Source organism: Dendropsophus ebraccatus, chromosome 6, assembly GCF_027789765.1.
Source record: "Dendropsophus ebraccatus isolate aDenEbr1 chromosome 6, aDenEbr1.pat, whole genome shotgun sequence".
Lineage (NCBI taxonomy): Eukaryota > Metazoa > Chordata > Amphibia > Anura > Hylidae > Dendropsophus > Dendropsophus ebraccatus.
Genome location: NC_091459.1, coordinates 21,003,038 through 21,020,221, shown reverse-complemented (window position 1 = coordinate 21,020,221; position 17,184 = coordinate 21,003,038). Strand labels below are relative to the sequence as shown.

Below are 17,184 nucleotides of genomic sequence, written 5' to 3'. Positions count from 1 at the left end.
AATGGAGAGGACTACTTATTGTCCATGTTATTCAGGAGGATATCTGTGAATCAATTGTAAGTAATACATCATTCTGTTCAGCTTCTCTGTCACTAGTTTAGGCTACCCTGAGCTAGGACACCATAAACCTACTGACAGAGTCTCTTTTATATGCAGCCAGTGTAGTGTAGTAGGCTTTGGTGTAGTGGCTGGACAGAGAGATGAGCCTGGGTGCTGCATTAGGAATTAGGCGTTTTGAAAATAAATTATTTGGCATTAAATGACGGATGTTCATTCAATTTCAACAGTGTGTGACCAAAGCCATTCTGTGTTTCCAATCCACTCCTGCCTGTTTTTGTTTGAAAAATACTGAGCGAGAATACTGTGTGTGAACATAGCCTTAGGGCTCTATTCCACCGGACGATTATCGTTCAGATTATCGTTAAATCCTTAGAATCTAAACAATAATCGTTCGGTTGAAATGCAGTTAACGATTAATGACCGAACGAGAAATCGTTGATCGCTTTATAAGACCTGGACCTATTTTTATCGTTGGTCGTTCGCAAATCGTTCGCATAGAATAAAACGTTGTTCGGTCGTTCGCAGTAGATACAAACGCAATAGCGAAGAAAAAATGATTGCAAATACGATCATAAGTAACTATTATCGTTCCATGGAAATGAATGAACGTTTTCAGGTCTTTCGCAATAGTGGTCGTTTGAGATTGTTAATCGTTAACGATTATGCAAACAATAATCGTCCGGTGGAATAGGGCCCTTATAGTGTATTATATACAGGTTGAGGTATTGCTGAAACAGCAAACGTTAGCTGTGCTTCCTCACTGGGGTGTCCCATAGCTCACACCAGCTCCTTCCTGCACTTGGTTAATTGTCTGTCACTCCCAGAATTGTTGTGTGATTGCTCATGTCCTAGTCTGGAATCATGTCTCATTCCTTCCACTGTTTTTTGTAGGAATGGTTGGTCCTGCAGCGTTTCTCTTGGCCGCTGGTTACACAGGCTGTGACTATACTCTGGCTGTAGTATTTCTTACACTATCCACCACACTTGGAGGATTCAGCATGTCTGGATACAATATTAATCACTTAGATATCGCACCTTCGTAAGTACTGTAACCAAATGGACACTGGAACAGACAATTCTGTTTTCATGCCTGTGGTTTTATTTTATCTGAAAAATTGTTGTGATGATTTGATGGACAATTCATTGTTCATTTGGTGGCAACCTCCTCACCCCACCAGGTAGCACCATTTCCTATTGAAAGCCACCCCATGCACAGGCGTATGCTGTCTAAACCTTGCTGCTAGCGTAAGATTACATGGTGCTATATTACTGATGGCAATTAGTTCTTTAACCCCTTCATGACTGAGCCCATTGATGCACAGATGTCCAGGTCAAATTAATGCAATGTTCCTCCCTGCCCTCTAAGAGCCATAGTGCTTTTATTTTTCCACCTACAGGGCTGTTTGCAGTGTCAATTTTTGCACCATGATCTCTAGTTTTTATTAATATCATATTGGTGTAACAGAAAATTTTTGATCGCTTTTTATAAATTTTTTCTGATGTATAATTTAAAAAAAAATCAGCAATCCTGCCATAGCATAGATGAGTGTTATCGGCGACCTATGCATAGAGCCTGCCTGAGAGCAGACTCTATACATGGATCGCCGATCCAACAGGACAGAGGTAAGTGACTTACCCCCGCCTGTTGGTACAAGCGATCGAGACCCCGGCAGCATGGCTGCAGTGGTCCTGACCACTCAATGACAGGAGCGTGTCCTGCCACTGAGTACCTTAAACGCAGTGATGGCTCCGGGATCTCAGCTGCCTGTCATTATGCTGGGATCCCCAGACACTAATGTGTGCGGGCCACTCCCACTGCAGCGGTCCCCACACATCTACAGGCCCTCAGTCATGAAAGCAGATATACATTCCTACAGCACAGGGTATGTGCAGTAGGATACATACATACGTTTATCTTCGTATTGCTGACATGAAGGGGTTAAACAATTATTATTACAATCCCTCAAATCTACAAATAGCAACAATTGGAGTTATGGACTCTGCAGGCCAAACAGCTAACTCATTTATAATGTGGCTGCTGCTGACATAAATGGATATACTTTCCCAAATTATAATATTCATGAAGACTTTATACCATAGTTTATATATTGTCTGTGTACAGTCACACACTCATATTGTCCTTTTTCTAGTTGGCCGTTGAATTGTCACGTCTGCTGTTAAAGTGAACGGCTTGAAATGACTTCCATTTCTTGATTTACAGTTTTGCAGGTCTTTTACTTGGAATCACAAACACATTTGGCACAATTCCTGGAATGGTTGGGCCAGTTATTGCCAAAGCATTAACTCATGAAGTAAGTATGTAATGTAGGAGCAATATAAATACCGTTTATAAGGAGTTCTTGTAATCTTGCGTTTTTCACTTTGTCCATGGGCTTCATTTTTATCAAACATGGTGTAAAGTGAAACTGGCTCAGTTGCCCCTAGCAACCAATCAGATTCCACCTTTCATTTTCCAAAGAGGCTGTGAGGAATGAAAAGTGGAATCTGATTGGTTGCTAGGGGCAACTGAGCCAGTTTCACTTTACACCATGTTTAATAAATCTCCCCCTATATACCTGTAGTACAGGGTGTTACATTAGCGATCCGAAGATTGCACTTTAAAGCTCCTTTTGTGGGACTAGTAAAAATTGAAGTTTTGGAAAATATAATTTTATTGTATTAAATATATTAAAAAAAATACCTCCCTAAATTTTTTTTTTTTTACAGCTACACAATTTCCCCTAACAAAAGAATTTTTAAATAATGCATAAGAAAAAATTAAAAACATCTTTTGTATCACCACATCCGCAATGACGTGAATTACAATATCTCATTATTTATCCTACATGGTGAATGCTATAAAAACGGAAAGAAAACTACACCCGACTTGTTGTATTTTGTTACTTTGCCTCCAAAAAAAGCAAAAGAAAACAATCCAAAAAGTCAAATATACCTAAAAATGGTGCCAATAGAAAGTACAACTTGTCCTGAAAAAAAAAAAAAAAATACCACATATAGGTATGTCGACTAAAAAGGTTATGGCACTTGGAAGGAGTCAGTGAAAAAAAACTAAAATAACAAACAAATAGCTTGGTCATTAAGGGTTAATATGCTAATGAGGTGTTTTGATGCACTGGGGGTGGGGCTACCACACCTCAGTACCCTGATTCGCCTCGGCTGGCCCGTCCCTTCTAATGGATATTGGAGCGGTGCATGGTTAATACATTCGATGGAGAACGGTACAACAGCTGTAAGCAAATCTGTATACAGTCTTTTTTTTCTGGGTTTGGTTAAATCTGAATATGTTATAAAAAATCCCCATTTTATGCCTATTGGTAACCATGTGACTGTCTTGCTTTATTGCAGAACACTGTGGAACAATGGCAAATTGTGTTCTACATCGCAGCTGCCATTAATATCTTTGGAGCCCTCTTCTTTGCTGTGTTCGCCAGCGGTTCAGTCCAAGAGTGGGCAGTAAGAACTAATAAAGCCCAGGGAAGCTAAGGGCCGGCGCTGGGCCTGCTATATGCCTTGAACAGCCTCTTATTTTTCTCAATTGACTCGGACAAAAAAAAAAACTATAAAATTTAAAACTTTCATCTGTCCGTACACAGAATGAGAGGGACTTCAGGTGTATACATGCCTGTCCTGAAGCACTACTACATATGAATGTGGAAAAGGGAATAATGAAGCCTCATACCTCACATTTTGTTCAGTTCTTTTTAGTTTATGGTACAGTCCATTCAGGGTATATATGTATACATACACTCATACAGCTTTCCATACTTTTTTTTTTTAAGTATATGAAGTGCCTTATGAAGTGTTCGTTCCATTGCTACTCTTAGAGAACAGTGTTTTTGTTTGTTATGCAGTTTCCTTGCTGCTCTTTGGAAGTCTCTCACTTGTGATTGTTCACCATAATATACAATTGTTAAACCTTGCCATTGTCACTGTCCGTGTCTGTTTTCAGCCACTTCTAATGTAACAACTATATAGTCTAAATACCCAACATGAAAATACAGTATAGGAGGAGGAACTATAAAAGTAAAGAACTACTGGCAGATATTCCCAACACTAGTGAAGAAGTTTTTTGTATGTTCCCAGTTCTGGCCCAGGCACACAGTTCTGACCAATTTGTGTAGATTCACGCCATGATTTGTTGTTTTAGCCGCCTTCCAAAATGGATAACAATGTCACTTATTGTTATGAAATGTACAAACAGATAATATATTGTTATTAGCAGTGGTAAAGATTGAACCCGCTGCTTTTGTCGCGACTCATTCACAGTGGGGTGAAGGAAGTAAAATGTCCTTGAGGGTGCGTTCACACCTACCGAATCCGCAGCGGATTTTCATGCTGTGAGTTTTCAGCGAAATCAGCTGCGGATCCTGTACTGTGAAGCTCAATGGGTCCCATACACGCAGCGGATCCCTTCGACCCCTGCGCTGTAGCCGGACAAATCCGCTGCGTGTATGGGACCCATTGAGCTTCACAGTACAGGATCCGCAGCTGATTTCGCTGCAAACTCGCAGCATAAAAATCCGCTGCGGATCCGGTAGGTGTGAAGGCAGACACACACACACACACCTGCTACAGTTTTTGAGTCAAGGCCGGAAGTGGATCCAAAAGTATACGTCCTTCCTTTATGTTTGCCATTCCTTTTTAATCCACATCTGACTTTGGCACAAACACTGCTGTGTGTCAAACTAGACTTTGCTAAGTAACCAAAACTTAAAACAATAGTTTTATGGCCCTTCCAGTCAAACTTATGAAAGGTGTATTGATATCTTGGCATGTATCGGCATCACGTTCGGTTTGGGTAGGCCAGTTATGATCAGTGAGAGTCTGACCTCTAAGAACCCCAAACAATCCTGAACATTAAGGGGACGCAGCACTGGTGTCGGGAAGTTTTCCATGCGTAGATTCACACCCAGCTACCCAGTGCCATTCACATGAATGAGTCTGTGCTGCTCTTCCTGTGCCACTTGCCGTAATTCTCATGATTGATTGGGGCTCCCAGAGAGTGATCATAAAGTGATGGTTTATCCAAGTGATATTGATATGCCGATCAAACATGGTGTAAAGTGAAACTGGCTCAGTTGCCCCTAGCAACCAATCAGATTCCACCTTTCATTCCTCAAACTCTTTGGAAGATAAAAAGTGGAATCTGATTGGTTGCTAGGGGTAACTGGGCCTGTTTCACTTTACACCATGTTTGATAAATCTCCCCCCTAATGTTTCATTCTGTAGTGTAATTTATGGTATGAGCCATTGTAAGCTGCTGTTTACAAAAAAAAAAAATCTTCAAGTGTTCCTCTTCCAAAAATTACGGTAACTTTTGTGATTATACATAACTATTGAATTTGAGGCTATGTTCCCACTACAGGATTGTCGTGGGGAAAGGCAGCCAGCCGTCTTGTAATATTGATAATGATTAAGCCACGATCATAATCATTATTTGTGCCTGTCAATATTACAAGATGGCCGCCTTTTCCCGCTATGATCCCATAGTGGAAACATAGCCTGAATAGGTTTCTCAATGCCCATTCTTCCCACCACATATAATTATATCTTATGAGATTGAGTGGGAGTGCTTCTCTAAAGTGAATGTCTTGTTCCCCACAAGTGATAAACATTGTAGTTAATTCAGATACTTATAGCCTGATGTGATCCTTCCCTTGACCACGTGACTGGTGCCCAGAAACCAGTTTTAAGAGTTTCATGATGTCACATGTGCTGGTCACATGGTACAGGACTGGGACAATGCCCATAACTGTCTGATTAGAGGAACAAGTATATAAATTACCTGCACTCCAGTGTACACAATGTGGTTGGCAAACAAGGCAAGGTGAGAGTGTTGTTTTTTTTTTTGTTGTTTTTTTAAATAATGACATGAGTTAGATGGAAAGTGCAAATGTCTTTTGCAAAGAAGAATTATACAAGATGCCACAAGGTGGCACTATAACCCATGCCCTATAATGTATGCTATCAAGTGCCTTCCATGCATTTGTAATGTAGTAAATTGTGAACCTGTTTAGGAAATACTGCTTTGAACAATGTTTCTAGACTACATTAAATAAACACATTCCGACCATGCATGTTGTGATGTCTCAAAGTGCTGTACATACCCTTTTTTTTTTTCTTTACAGCACACATGTACCTTATGCTGGACATGCAGATGGAAGTTGCATCTGACTTGACAGGCCTATGTAATGTCTCAGGAACGTAATAAAGTGTTTTATGTACCATCTAGGGATGGTCCGAACCTGCCGAGGTTGGGGTTCGTATGAACCTGAACCCTCGGTAATGATTCCCGCTGTCTGCCCGCTCCATGGAGAGGGTGGATACAGCGGGAGGACCGCCTGGAAAACTGGGATACAGCCATAGCCATAGGCTGTATCCCAGTTTTCCTGGCGTTACTCCCGCTGTATCCACCCGCTGCACAGAGCAGGCAGACAGCGGGAATCATTGCCGAGAGTTCAGGTTCGTACGAACCCCAACCTCGGCAGGTTCGGACCATCCCTAACCAACATATTCTGCAGTGTTGTACATCGATCCATAAAGAATAGTTATGGGAAGACGCTGTGTCTTCGATTATTTCCAGTCTGTTAATGTTCTTAAACAGATCCTTCAAAATAGATGTCAAACTGATGAAAACTGTTCTTTTTTTTTTTTTGCTTTTTTGAGGGATTTTTTTGAGGGATCCATTTGTAATACAAATGGATAATGCATAATCTTTTGTAAATATATATTTTTTTTTTTTACAGGTGGGACAGGTCAAGTTATCTGGGGTTGTTTACTGGGGTCTCTTCCTCTGTTGGGCATGCTCAGTTTCAGACAGATGTAAAATGAATGTTAAATTGCTACATTGATATGTTTACATCGGTTGTCATCATAAAAAAAAAAAAAGTAAACATGCAAATAAGTTCCCATTGAAAACAATGGGAATTTAAACAGATCAGTTTATTTCTGTGCCTCTTATTGCAAAGCAGGTGAGAAAGCGGAGGAGTAACAAGACAGACATGTGAACCAGATATACAGCTTTTTTGCCACAATGGGGGACATTTATCAAACTAATTGCGCCTGTTTTTAGTCTAATATATCTAGTTTGCGCTCAAAATAAATCTAATATGAATTTATGAAGCTTTTTTAGACAAGACTATCCAAATTAGATGCGACTTTTTGAATTAGATTTTTTTTGTTGTTAATTAGATCGAAAGTGCACCAGAATTTTTTTTAAGCTAAATTTATTAACTGCGCAATTTTTTAAAAAGTCGCATATATTGGCGCATCGCTACGTCTGCTCCGAACCAGGTGAATTTATTAGACTAATTAAAAGACAATTATTTTTAAGACACATTTACTAAGCTATTAGACAATTTACTTCAACTTGTCTAAGTACATTAGATTGGAAATTATGCCAAAACATCTTTGACTAAATCGTGTTTTTAGATTTGTTAGTAAATATCCCCCATAGACTTTACTGGGATTTGAAGTTTAATTTTATTCCAATGATTGCGCAGTTAGGAACCTTCACGTTATTTCCTTAAGTGAACTCAATCTTGAGTTTGTTCACATTGGGAGTTTTTTTTACTAAAAGCAGGTGAAAAACCCTACAGAATGAATTTTCAGCATATAGGCAAAAACTTTTCACTGGATGCTAAGGAATTGACCTTCTGGCAAATGCTGCATTTGTATGGGCCCTATTATCATGTGGAAAACTTATATCGTTCGAATTTTAACAATAGCTGTCCTGTGTAATTGCAGGCAACGATCGAAAAGTCGTTTGTATGTCGTTGATCGTTGATTTAGAGCTGACCCTAAAATCATTGTTAATTATTCGCTGTAATTACACATTCGTTCACTAATCGTTCAGTGTAATTGCACATTGTTCATTCTTTTTCTGGGCTCAAATAGCGTTAACGATCATAGGAACGATCGTAACTAACGACTATTTTGTGTAATATGGTGAGCGATTTCAGGTTAACGTTTGCGATCATTATTCGGTAAAAATCGCTTCATCTAATAGGACCCTATATGTACTGTATTTTTGTGTATTTTATTTTTTTTGTTTTTTACTGTAGTTGTATAGGAAATTGTAATCTGCTGTGTTTTACTTAGATGTAATAATAATAATAATAATAATAAAAAAAAAAAAAAAAAAAAAGTCCCAAGTATTCATGGCCATAAATACACCCCCTATCCTTAGCCTTCTTGATGACAAGGAAGGTGTCACTGGCAAATGTATCAATAGCCATGCTCTCCTTTTTGGCCAAATTGGACAGGCCGGTGTATACCTGTTTCGCTTATCCAGCCCAGCCAGTACAGATTGAAAGAAAACTTCTAAAGATTTATTAAAGGGGTAGTGCGGTGCTAAGAAATTATTCACAGAATAACACACATTACAAAGTTATATGTTATGTCTGTGAATCGCCCCCTTCCCGTGTCCCCCCCCCCCCCCCCGCGCACGTGTACCTGGAAGTGTGGTGCATTATACATACCTGATCCGTGTCGCGCATGTCCGCCATCTTGTGCCAAGACCTCATCTTCGGACGGACGGCCAAACCGCTCCGACCATCCCTGGTGCCGGCCGCCTTCTGCAGCGTCACCAGATGCTCAGCCGCGATTGGCACGTGTTATTCTGTGAATAATTGTTTACCGCCGCACTACCCCTTAAATCTAAATGTCAGGATAAAATGTCCTTCTAACACATAACTTCATGCTCAATGTCAATTATTTTTTTTTTTTTTTAACCTGTGTGCCATTCTCGGTTTGTCCACTTAACTTCAGAGCTGCAATCCCCTGAGGATATCCCTTTGTCATGGTTACAAGCCTACTGTAAAAAGATTACTACAGTGATCTCTGTACTGGCCAGTCATGTATTTGTGCCTTGGAAAACACTGCTTAGGGGCGAACAGATTACTAACTAAATAACCCTAACTAGCTGCACCAATACAGAAGCTAATGAGCCTTTCTAAAAGGGAGCCTGCAGGGTTGGGTACTTTAAAAAAAGCTATAAATCGCTGTGGGGAAGGGGATATCAGTAGAAATGAAGGGACTCTGCCCCTTTTAGGGTGGTATTCCACGGGTCAACCAGGGCCCTATTAACGATGTAAACCATTGCCGATCTGCTAGATCGGCGCTCGTTTACTGGGCCTGATCCACGGCCTGACAATCATTTAGCGAGGGCTGCAGGGACATTACCGATGTCCTTTCAGCCCTTGTTTCATACTTTACCTCACCAGGCTGCAGGTCTTCTCCTTCTCCCAGTCCTGCACCGCAGCAGCTTTGGAGCGGCCTGTCTGAACTGACAGACTGCTCAGCCAATCACTGGCCGCTGCGGTCCTGGCCAGTGATTGGCTGAGCGGTCTGTCAGCTCAGACAGGCCGCTCCGAAGCTGATACTGCTGCACGGGACCAGGAGAAGAAGACCTGCAGCCTGGTAAGGTAAATATGATATTTTCAAATCGTCGGTCACTCGCTGTGCACCGCAATTCCACGTAGCGATGCACGGATGGTGACCGATTTTAGGTTTGAAAACTAAATGAATGATCAGCTGATGACACGATCATCGGCTGATCGTTCTCTCTATTCCACGGAGCGATAATCGTTCTATTTTGTGTTTTTGTCCTTCCTGGTTGAGCAATCCCCAGAATGCAATGCTTTCCCTCGGCTGTTCATCACAGTCCTCCAGCTTGCCCATTTCCTGCTCAAATCTGTTGCAGAACATCTAGGCTGTGTTCACACATTGCAGTTTCATTGTGTTACTGAATTATTTGCAGTACTTTATAATTTCATTGTGGTCCCACCCACACAGCACACTGTATTCTCTACCTGTAACACCACACAGCACGCTGTATTCTCTACCTGTAACACCACACAGCGCGCTGTATTCTCTACCTGTAACACCACACAGCACGCTGTATTCTCTACCTGTAACACCACACAGCACGCTGTATTCTCTACCTGTAACACCACACGGCACACTGTATTCTCTACCTGTAACATCACACTTTATTCTCTACCTGTAACACCACACAGCACGCTTTATTCTCTACCTGTAACACCACACAGCACGCTGTATTCTCTACCTGTAACACCGCACAGTACGCTGTATTCTCTACCTGTAACACCACACAGCACGCTGTATTCTCTACCTGTAACACCACACAGCACGCTGCATTCTCTACCTGTAACACCACACAGCACGCTGTATTCTCTACCTGTAACACCACACAGCACGCTGTATTCTCTACCTGTAACACCACACAGCACGCTGTATTCTCTACCTGTAACTACACACAGCACACTGTATTCTCTACCTGTAACACCACACAGCACTGTATTCTCTACCTGTAACACCACACAGCACACTGTATTCTCTACCTGTAACACCACACAGCACACTGTATTCTCTACCTGTAATGCTGATATTGGATTAACGTAAAGAACTTTTTTAATTTGAGTCTTTTTTTTTTTTATTCGCACATATTATGATCAAGTATCTTTAATCTTTCAAGGTTGAGGCCCACAATAAGGACTTTATAATATATTATCTTACATAGGATATACTGTTTATGCCTTAGAAGACCTGCAGCCTGGTAAGGTAAATATGATATTTTCAAATCGTCGGTCACTCGCTGTGCACCGCAATTCCACGTAGCGATGCACGGATGGTGACCGATTTTAGGTTTGAAAACTAAATGAATGATCAGCTGATGACACGATCATCGGCTGATCGTTCTCTCTATTCCACAGAGCGATAATCGTTCTATTTTGTGTTTTTGTCCTTCCTGGTTGAGCAATCCCCAGAATGCAATGCTTTCCCTCGGCTGTTCATCACAGTCCTCCAGCTTGCCCATTTCCTGCTCAAATCTGTTGCAGAACATCTAGGCTGTGTTCACACATTGCAGTTTCATTGTGTTACTGAATTATTTGCAGTACTTTATAATTTCATTGTGGTCCCACCCACACAGCACACTGTATTCTCTACCTGTAACACCACACAGCACGCTGTATTCTCTGCCTGTAACACCACACAGCGCGCTGTATTCTCTACCTGTAACACCACACAGCGCGCTGTATTCTCTACCTGTAACACCACACAGCACGCTGTATTCTCTACCTGTAACACCACACAGCACGCTGTATTCTCTACCTGTAACACCACACAGCACACTGTATTCTCTACCTGTAACACCACACAGCACCCTGCATTCTCTACCTGTAACACCACACAGCACACTGTATTCTCTACCTGTAACACCACACAGCACGCTGTATTCTCTACCTGTAACACCACACAGCACACTGTATTCTCTACCTGTAACACCACACAGCACACTGCATTCTCTACCTGTAACACCACACAGCACACTGCATTCTCTACCTGTAACACCACACAGCACGCTGTATTCTCTACCTGTAACACCACACAGCACGCTGTATTCTCTACCTGTAATGCTGATATTGGATTAACGTAAAGAACTTTTTTAATTTGAGTCTTTTTTTTTTTTTATTCGCACATATTATGATCAAGTATCTTTAATCTTTCAAGGTTGAGGCCCACAATAAGGACTTTATAATATATTATCTTACATAGGATATACTGTTTATGCCTTAGTTTTTTCTTCAGGTGGGATTGGCAGTGCCAGCTCTTATCCTCTCTGCCGTTTAGCATCATTTACTTGTTACTGCATAATTTTTGTGAAGATGCTGCAGCACTGCAATGAAACTCCAACATGTGTGAACACAGCCCTAATGTTTCTGTGGACTTTTGCACAATCAGTGAAATCAGTGCAGCAGCTGCTTCTGGCCGGTCAGAGATGATGAATCACTCAGGGGATTGGGGGATTTAGCCAAGCCTCCTGCAACATCACACTTTGCCCCCTGTCTGCATCATCAGCCTGTACTCAGAAAACACGCACAATGTGAGACAGGTATGGAAGATTTGTCTCCTAAGGTGGGAGAGCAGAAGGAGCAGGAGACAATGTGAATTGGCACAGGGGCCATTTTTCTTCACTTCCTGGATTCTATCAGCTACCAGTGTGGCAGAACCGCACAGATACAGTAATACATTGTATAGACACCTCTATATAACTTTTAATTTACTTTTAATAGAAAATAAGTTTTCCTCATGTGGAGTTCCCCTTTAATGCAAATCTGGCAAGTCTACTATGTTAACTAGTACTTCTAAATGGATTGTCAATTGTGAACCCATAGTGTTTTACTGTAGTGCTGTGTGTATAAAACAGGGCCCCTAGTGTTCTATGATGGTATGCTGCCGCAGTTGTTATTCTAGAGGCCCAGGCCCTCCTCTAGCCTCTCATGAAGTGTTCGTGAAATGTGTCAATGTATATTTCTACATGTAATTTTACAAAGCCACAACTTGTTACTCTGAGAAGTCACTGCCTATGCAGCACCTATGAAAGAGACTATTTAGTGTATTGGAAAGTTCAATGAATGATGCTTGGATGCGTTATTATATAGTAAATCGTGGCCTTGTTACACTCACAGGAGTCTGAGCTGCTAACTGTATAAAAGTGGTAAGAAGGGCACACATATGGATATATTTCCTCTCTTTGATAGCACTGTCTTGTTAATACAGCCCAGTACTAAACTAATACATGTTCAATAAAACATTGACTTTTCTTAAGAAACCTTGTGTGCTTTTCTTGAGCAGTTTAAGGGAACCTGTCACAAAAGAAGCTGATATATATATACCCATCTCCTTTATTTTAAATAGAGCTGCAGGTATGGCATGCGACCCACGGCCCTATTCATTCCCTATAAAGCCGCTGGAGGTGTGCTGTACACTTGCTACGGTTCTGTAGAGAATAAAAAGACCCATGGGTCACGTGCCATACCCACAGCTCTAGACGGGGTGGAGTGGGGGGGGGGGGGTCTGATATGGAGATTTTCTGGGGGTACGGATCTCGTACCGATCTCTTACTTGTCCCCTATCCTAGTTAGTTTATGGAGCCTGACTGATTTCACTGACACAGAGCGGGGAGCAGACCATGCTGCAGAGCAGTCCTTTCCCCGCTTGTTCTCACGATTGGTACGGGTATGAACACTCAGACTCAGAGCGATCAAAACTTTTTTTGTACTAAGAGTGACACTTAAAAAAAATACTGTAATTACAGAATTACAGACATTTCCGTCCTCAAACAATGGTCGTGTTCATGTTTCACGGCGCCGCATATGATCCGGCCGTAAGCTCATACGTAGTGTGCACTGTGCGGGCGTATATCTTATACTTTCAAGCGAACGCATCAACCTCAAAACTACGTGTAACTACGTATAGTCACGGTTCACACTATGGACGGAATCATACGCAGTGTGAACATAGCCTTAACGTGATTACGCAGCAGATTTGTGTGCGGATTAGCTTTATAGTTATTCATCTACAGTTATTCCTTGTGTTTACCATGAAAATAGGTGTGCAGAAATTTTCTTTTGCATGTGAACAGGGTTGCAGAAACTCATTTCGCATGCGAGGGATGTGGACAGTCCTTGGATTTGATACAAATAAAGTATGTACAAGTACATACCCTCACAGCCACAACAGAGCAGGTGCCAGAGTTCAACAGAGAGGTTGGCTGCTTTCTATTGCCGGCTATACATATTACAGGAGGAGAGAGGTATGGCCTGAATTGTACAAAGACAGCTGTAGCCGGGCACAGTGCATCAGTAGAATTTCTAGAAAATAATGGGGGAGATTTATCAAACATGGTGTAAAGTGAAACTGGCTCAGTTGCCCGTAGCAACGAATCAGATTCCACCTTTCATTCCTCACAGACTCTTTGGAAAATGAAAGGTGGAATCTGATTGGTTGCTAGGGGCAACTGAGCCAGTTTCACTTTACACCATGTTTGATAAATCTCCCCCACTGTATCTATTACTATAGCATCATGATGTATGGGCAGCTTTCCAACAAACACCATAAATCTATAATATTAAGTTATTTGGACCATAAATGGCCAAATGGAAAAGGAATAAATGTCTCAGTAGTTGTAGTACGTTGCAGCTTCATTCATAAGGTGCCATAACCTTTTACACAGATCATTTGATACGCGCCATGTAGGTGATAATATCCACAGCTTGTCAAGTAGGAAATCACATCAATCAAGTGGTCATCTTTTCTCACTGGCAAAAGAGAGCGGCACCGTCGGCCAAGTGTCTGGGCAGATATTAGCACCACGAGCAAGGGCATAAAGATGGCAGGAAACATTAACTATGCGAAATAAATAATTCTCACATCTTAGCAATGGAAAATGATCTGAAGTGGAAAGTACTGGCCCACAACCTGATGTTATAGAGCAGGGATAGGGAACCTTGGTTCTCCAGCTGTTGCAAAACTACAACTCCCATCATGCCTGGACAGCCAAAGCTTTAGCTTTGGCTGTCCAGGCATGATGGGAGTTGTAGTTTTGCAACAGCTGGAGAGCCAAGGTTGCCTACCCCTGTTCTAGAGCGAAGCAAGCAGGATGGTGTTTTTTTTTTTAACTACATCTTTGTTTTAACAGATTTACATTATACAATGTACAAAAACACTAATCCCTAAATCTCCCCTCTTCCCACCCATATCCCTCACCTAAAATACAACAATAAGCAGTAATACAGAGTCACAAGAAGAAGCAGTGCAGCCACATAGCACATATGGTACAGAAGTTATGACCTATACTTCGCAATGGCTTTCAATGTGAACACTTGATACTTTCTCATTTGTTTGGTACACATCACACCTGTGAGCATCCTGTTTCGACCACCGATATATGCTCTGTGTTTCACTTGACTTTCGTATTTATCCAACATAATGTCCAAACTGCAGGACATATCCCCCTTGGTTGTACATGCCCTACCGTAAATTAAGAAAAAAAAAAAAAGAAAAAAAAAATCATTCAACTACATCAGTCAAGACCATTAAGAATAGAAATCCACTGACATATTTTAAGTGGGAATACGTCTTTGGCTGGATAGGCCTAGTAGTCCGGGCCTACCTTGAATATCTCCATTTCCGCACCACAAAAAAAGCATTATTGTTTATATGCAATGATAAAGAGGAGATGATCTTGTCTAATAATAGAGTGTTGCTTTCTTACATCTAGATGTAATGTGCAGGTTAAATGTGGAATCTTCCTCCTCTTCAGGGTTTAAAGGGGTTATCCAGGCTTAGAAAAACATGGCCAGATGCTTCAGAACAATGGCCAAGTTCCAGGAGCTCTGTGAATTAGCGTCTTATTACATAGAGCGATAATCGGCCTGTTCTGTGTAATAGAAAGGACGATCAGCCGATGAAATGACTAAAGCCAGCATTTTATTAAAAATAGCATTTTTTTTTTAAAGATATTCATTTACACAGGCACTGTATGTACAGGCCGGTTGAATAGTAAATCTACAGATGTCCAATGAAATAACATACATGCAAACAGAAAATACATACAGTATATTACCAACAGAAAATCATACATACGCATACTGTCAATATAGGCACATATGAAGTGCATCATGCGTGATATAGCAGGGTAACCATAACATTTTCTTATAACATAAAAAGAGTCCAGTTTATCCCCAGTGAAGTACTCCCGACGCGCGTCTCAGCCTTTCCCGCCTTTCTCAAGGGGTGCACCGCACTTACCCACCTCTGCCAGATTCCTGGCTGCCCAGACTCTTCCTCAGTCCTCTTCTTTAAAGTTCCTCTGATGTGCCATGAGAACAGGAACTTAGCATTCACAGAATATATATTTATATGCTGTTTATGCCAATTGGGCCTTTCCTATCCATGTTACCCACAGCCCAGCAACATGTTAAAGCGGAACTATCAGCAGGTTAGAGGAAAATAACCTGCTGATATGTCCCTATTGAATAAGAGATGCAGAGGAGGAAGGTATGTCTCCTACTTTCCTCCTCAGTGTCGTTCCGGTTCAGTTAGTCATGTGCTCCACAATCCAGTAAGACCGTTAGGAGCACTGCCCGTCCCCATAGCGCTGATCTGGCCCGGCCACAGCCGGCTCACTCCATTCATTATCATTAGAAGTAGCAAGCCAGCCGGGGTAGGATCGGCATTATGGGGACGGGCAGTGCTCCTAACAGTCTCACTGGACCGTGGAGTAAACGACTGTGGCTGGGTCCACACTACGTTTTTCCTATCTGTTTAACGTTTACATTTTATGGAAAAAACGGATGCGATAGTATGCCTTCTGTTTAGATCCGTTTTTCCATTGACTTCTATTATAAAAAAAAAAAAACGGATCAATACGGATGCACATTTTTTTAACGTTTACAAAAGTAGTGTTGACTATGTTAAAAGTAACCAAATAAAAACGGATACATTGACCGGATAGGAAAAACGTAGTGTGAACCCAGCCTAACTCCACTGGATTGACGCAGAGGAGGAAGGTAAGACAGATACCTTCCTCCTCTGTGTCTCCTGTGCAATAGGACATATCAGCAGGTTAGATTTGTCTAACCTGCTGATAATTTAAAAGGGAGCTATCAGTTATGACTGAACAACTACATATACCTGCTATTGGGTTCATATGCCACAAGCTGCACCCCTTGTCTCCCTTCTATGCTTCTTTAAAGATTTTACATTAGTGTGTCTAAAACCTGACTACATGAACAGGAATAAAGAGTTAACTACTGTTGCCTGGATGGTAAACTAAAATTGTGTCCCCGTTAGGATCAGAGCAGCTGTCCTCAGCTCAGTGAAACAAAAAGCGATTTAGGATGTCTGAGTACACTGTGCTGAGCTGTCGCATGTGGAACAATGAAGAAGCAGAGCACATCTGAACCAGCGTAACAGATGGAATGAGTCAAACTTTTTGCCTACAACAACTGCACTCGTGTCAATCACATATAACTAGATGTCACATCTGGCACCAGCACTTGTGAAGCTATTGGTATCCCACTACTTAAAGGGGAACTCCCGATAAGAAAAACTTGTACGATTCTGTACACACTGGTAGCTGATAGAAATCCAGGAAGTGAAAAAAATGGCCTCTATACCAATCCACATTGTCTCCTGCTCCCTCTGCTCTCCCCCTTAGGAGACAAATCTTCCAGGTCTCTGTCTCACATTGTGTGTGTTTGCTGAGCACAGGCTGATGATGCAGACAGGGGG

General features: G+C 41.5%; 1 protein-coding gene across 2 annotated transcripts in view; it reads left to right on the top strand.

Annotated features, from left to right (window-relative positions):
• The window catches only part of SLC17A5 (solute carrier family 17 member 5), a 30,675-nt gene extending 26,224 nt beyond the window's left edge, over positions 1-4,451 (top strand). For both annotated transcript variants that reach the window (XM_069973490.1, XM_069973492.1), the window contains exons 9-11: positions 952-1,099; positions 2,282-2,372; positions 3,427-4,451. In XM_069973490.1, coding sequence (XP_069829591.1) covers positions 952-1,099; positions 2,282-2,372; positions 3,427-3,564 — 377 coding nt within the window. In that variant the 3' untranslated portion in view covers positions 3,565-4,451. The remainder of the gene's footprint in view (positions 1-951; positions 1,100-2,281; positions 2,373-3,426) is intronic.
• The last annotated feature ends 12,733 nt before the right edge of the window (positions 4,452-17,184 follow it).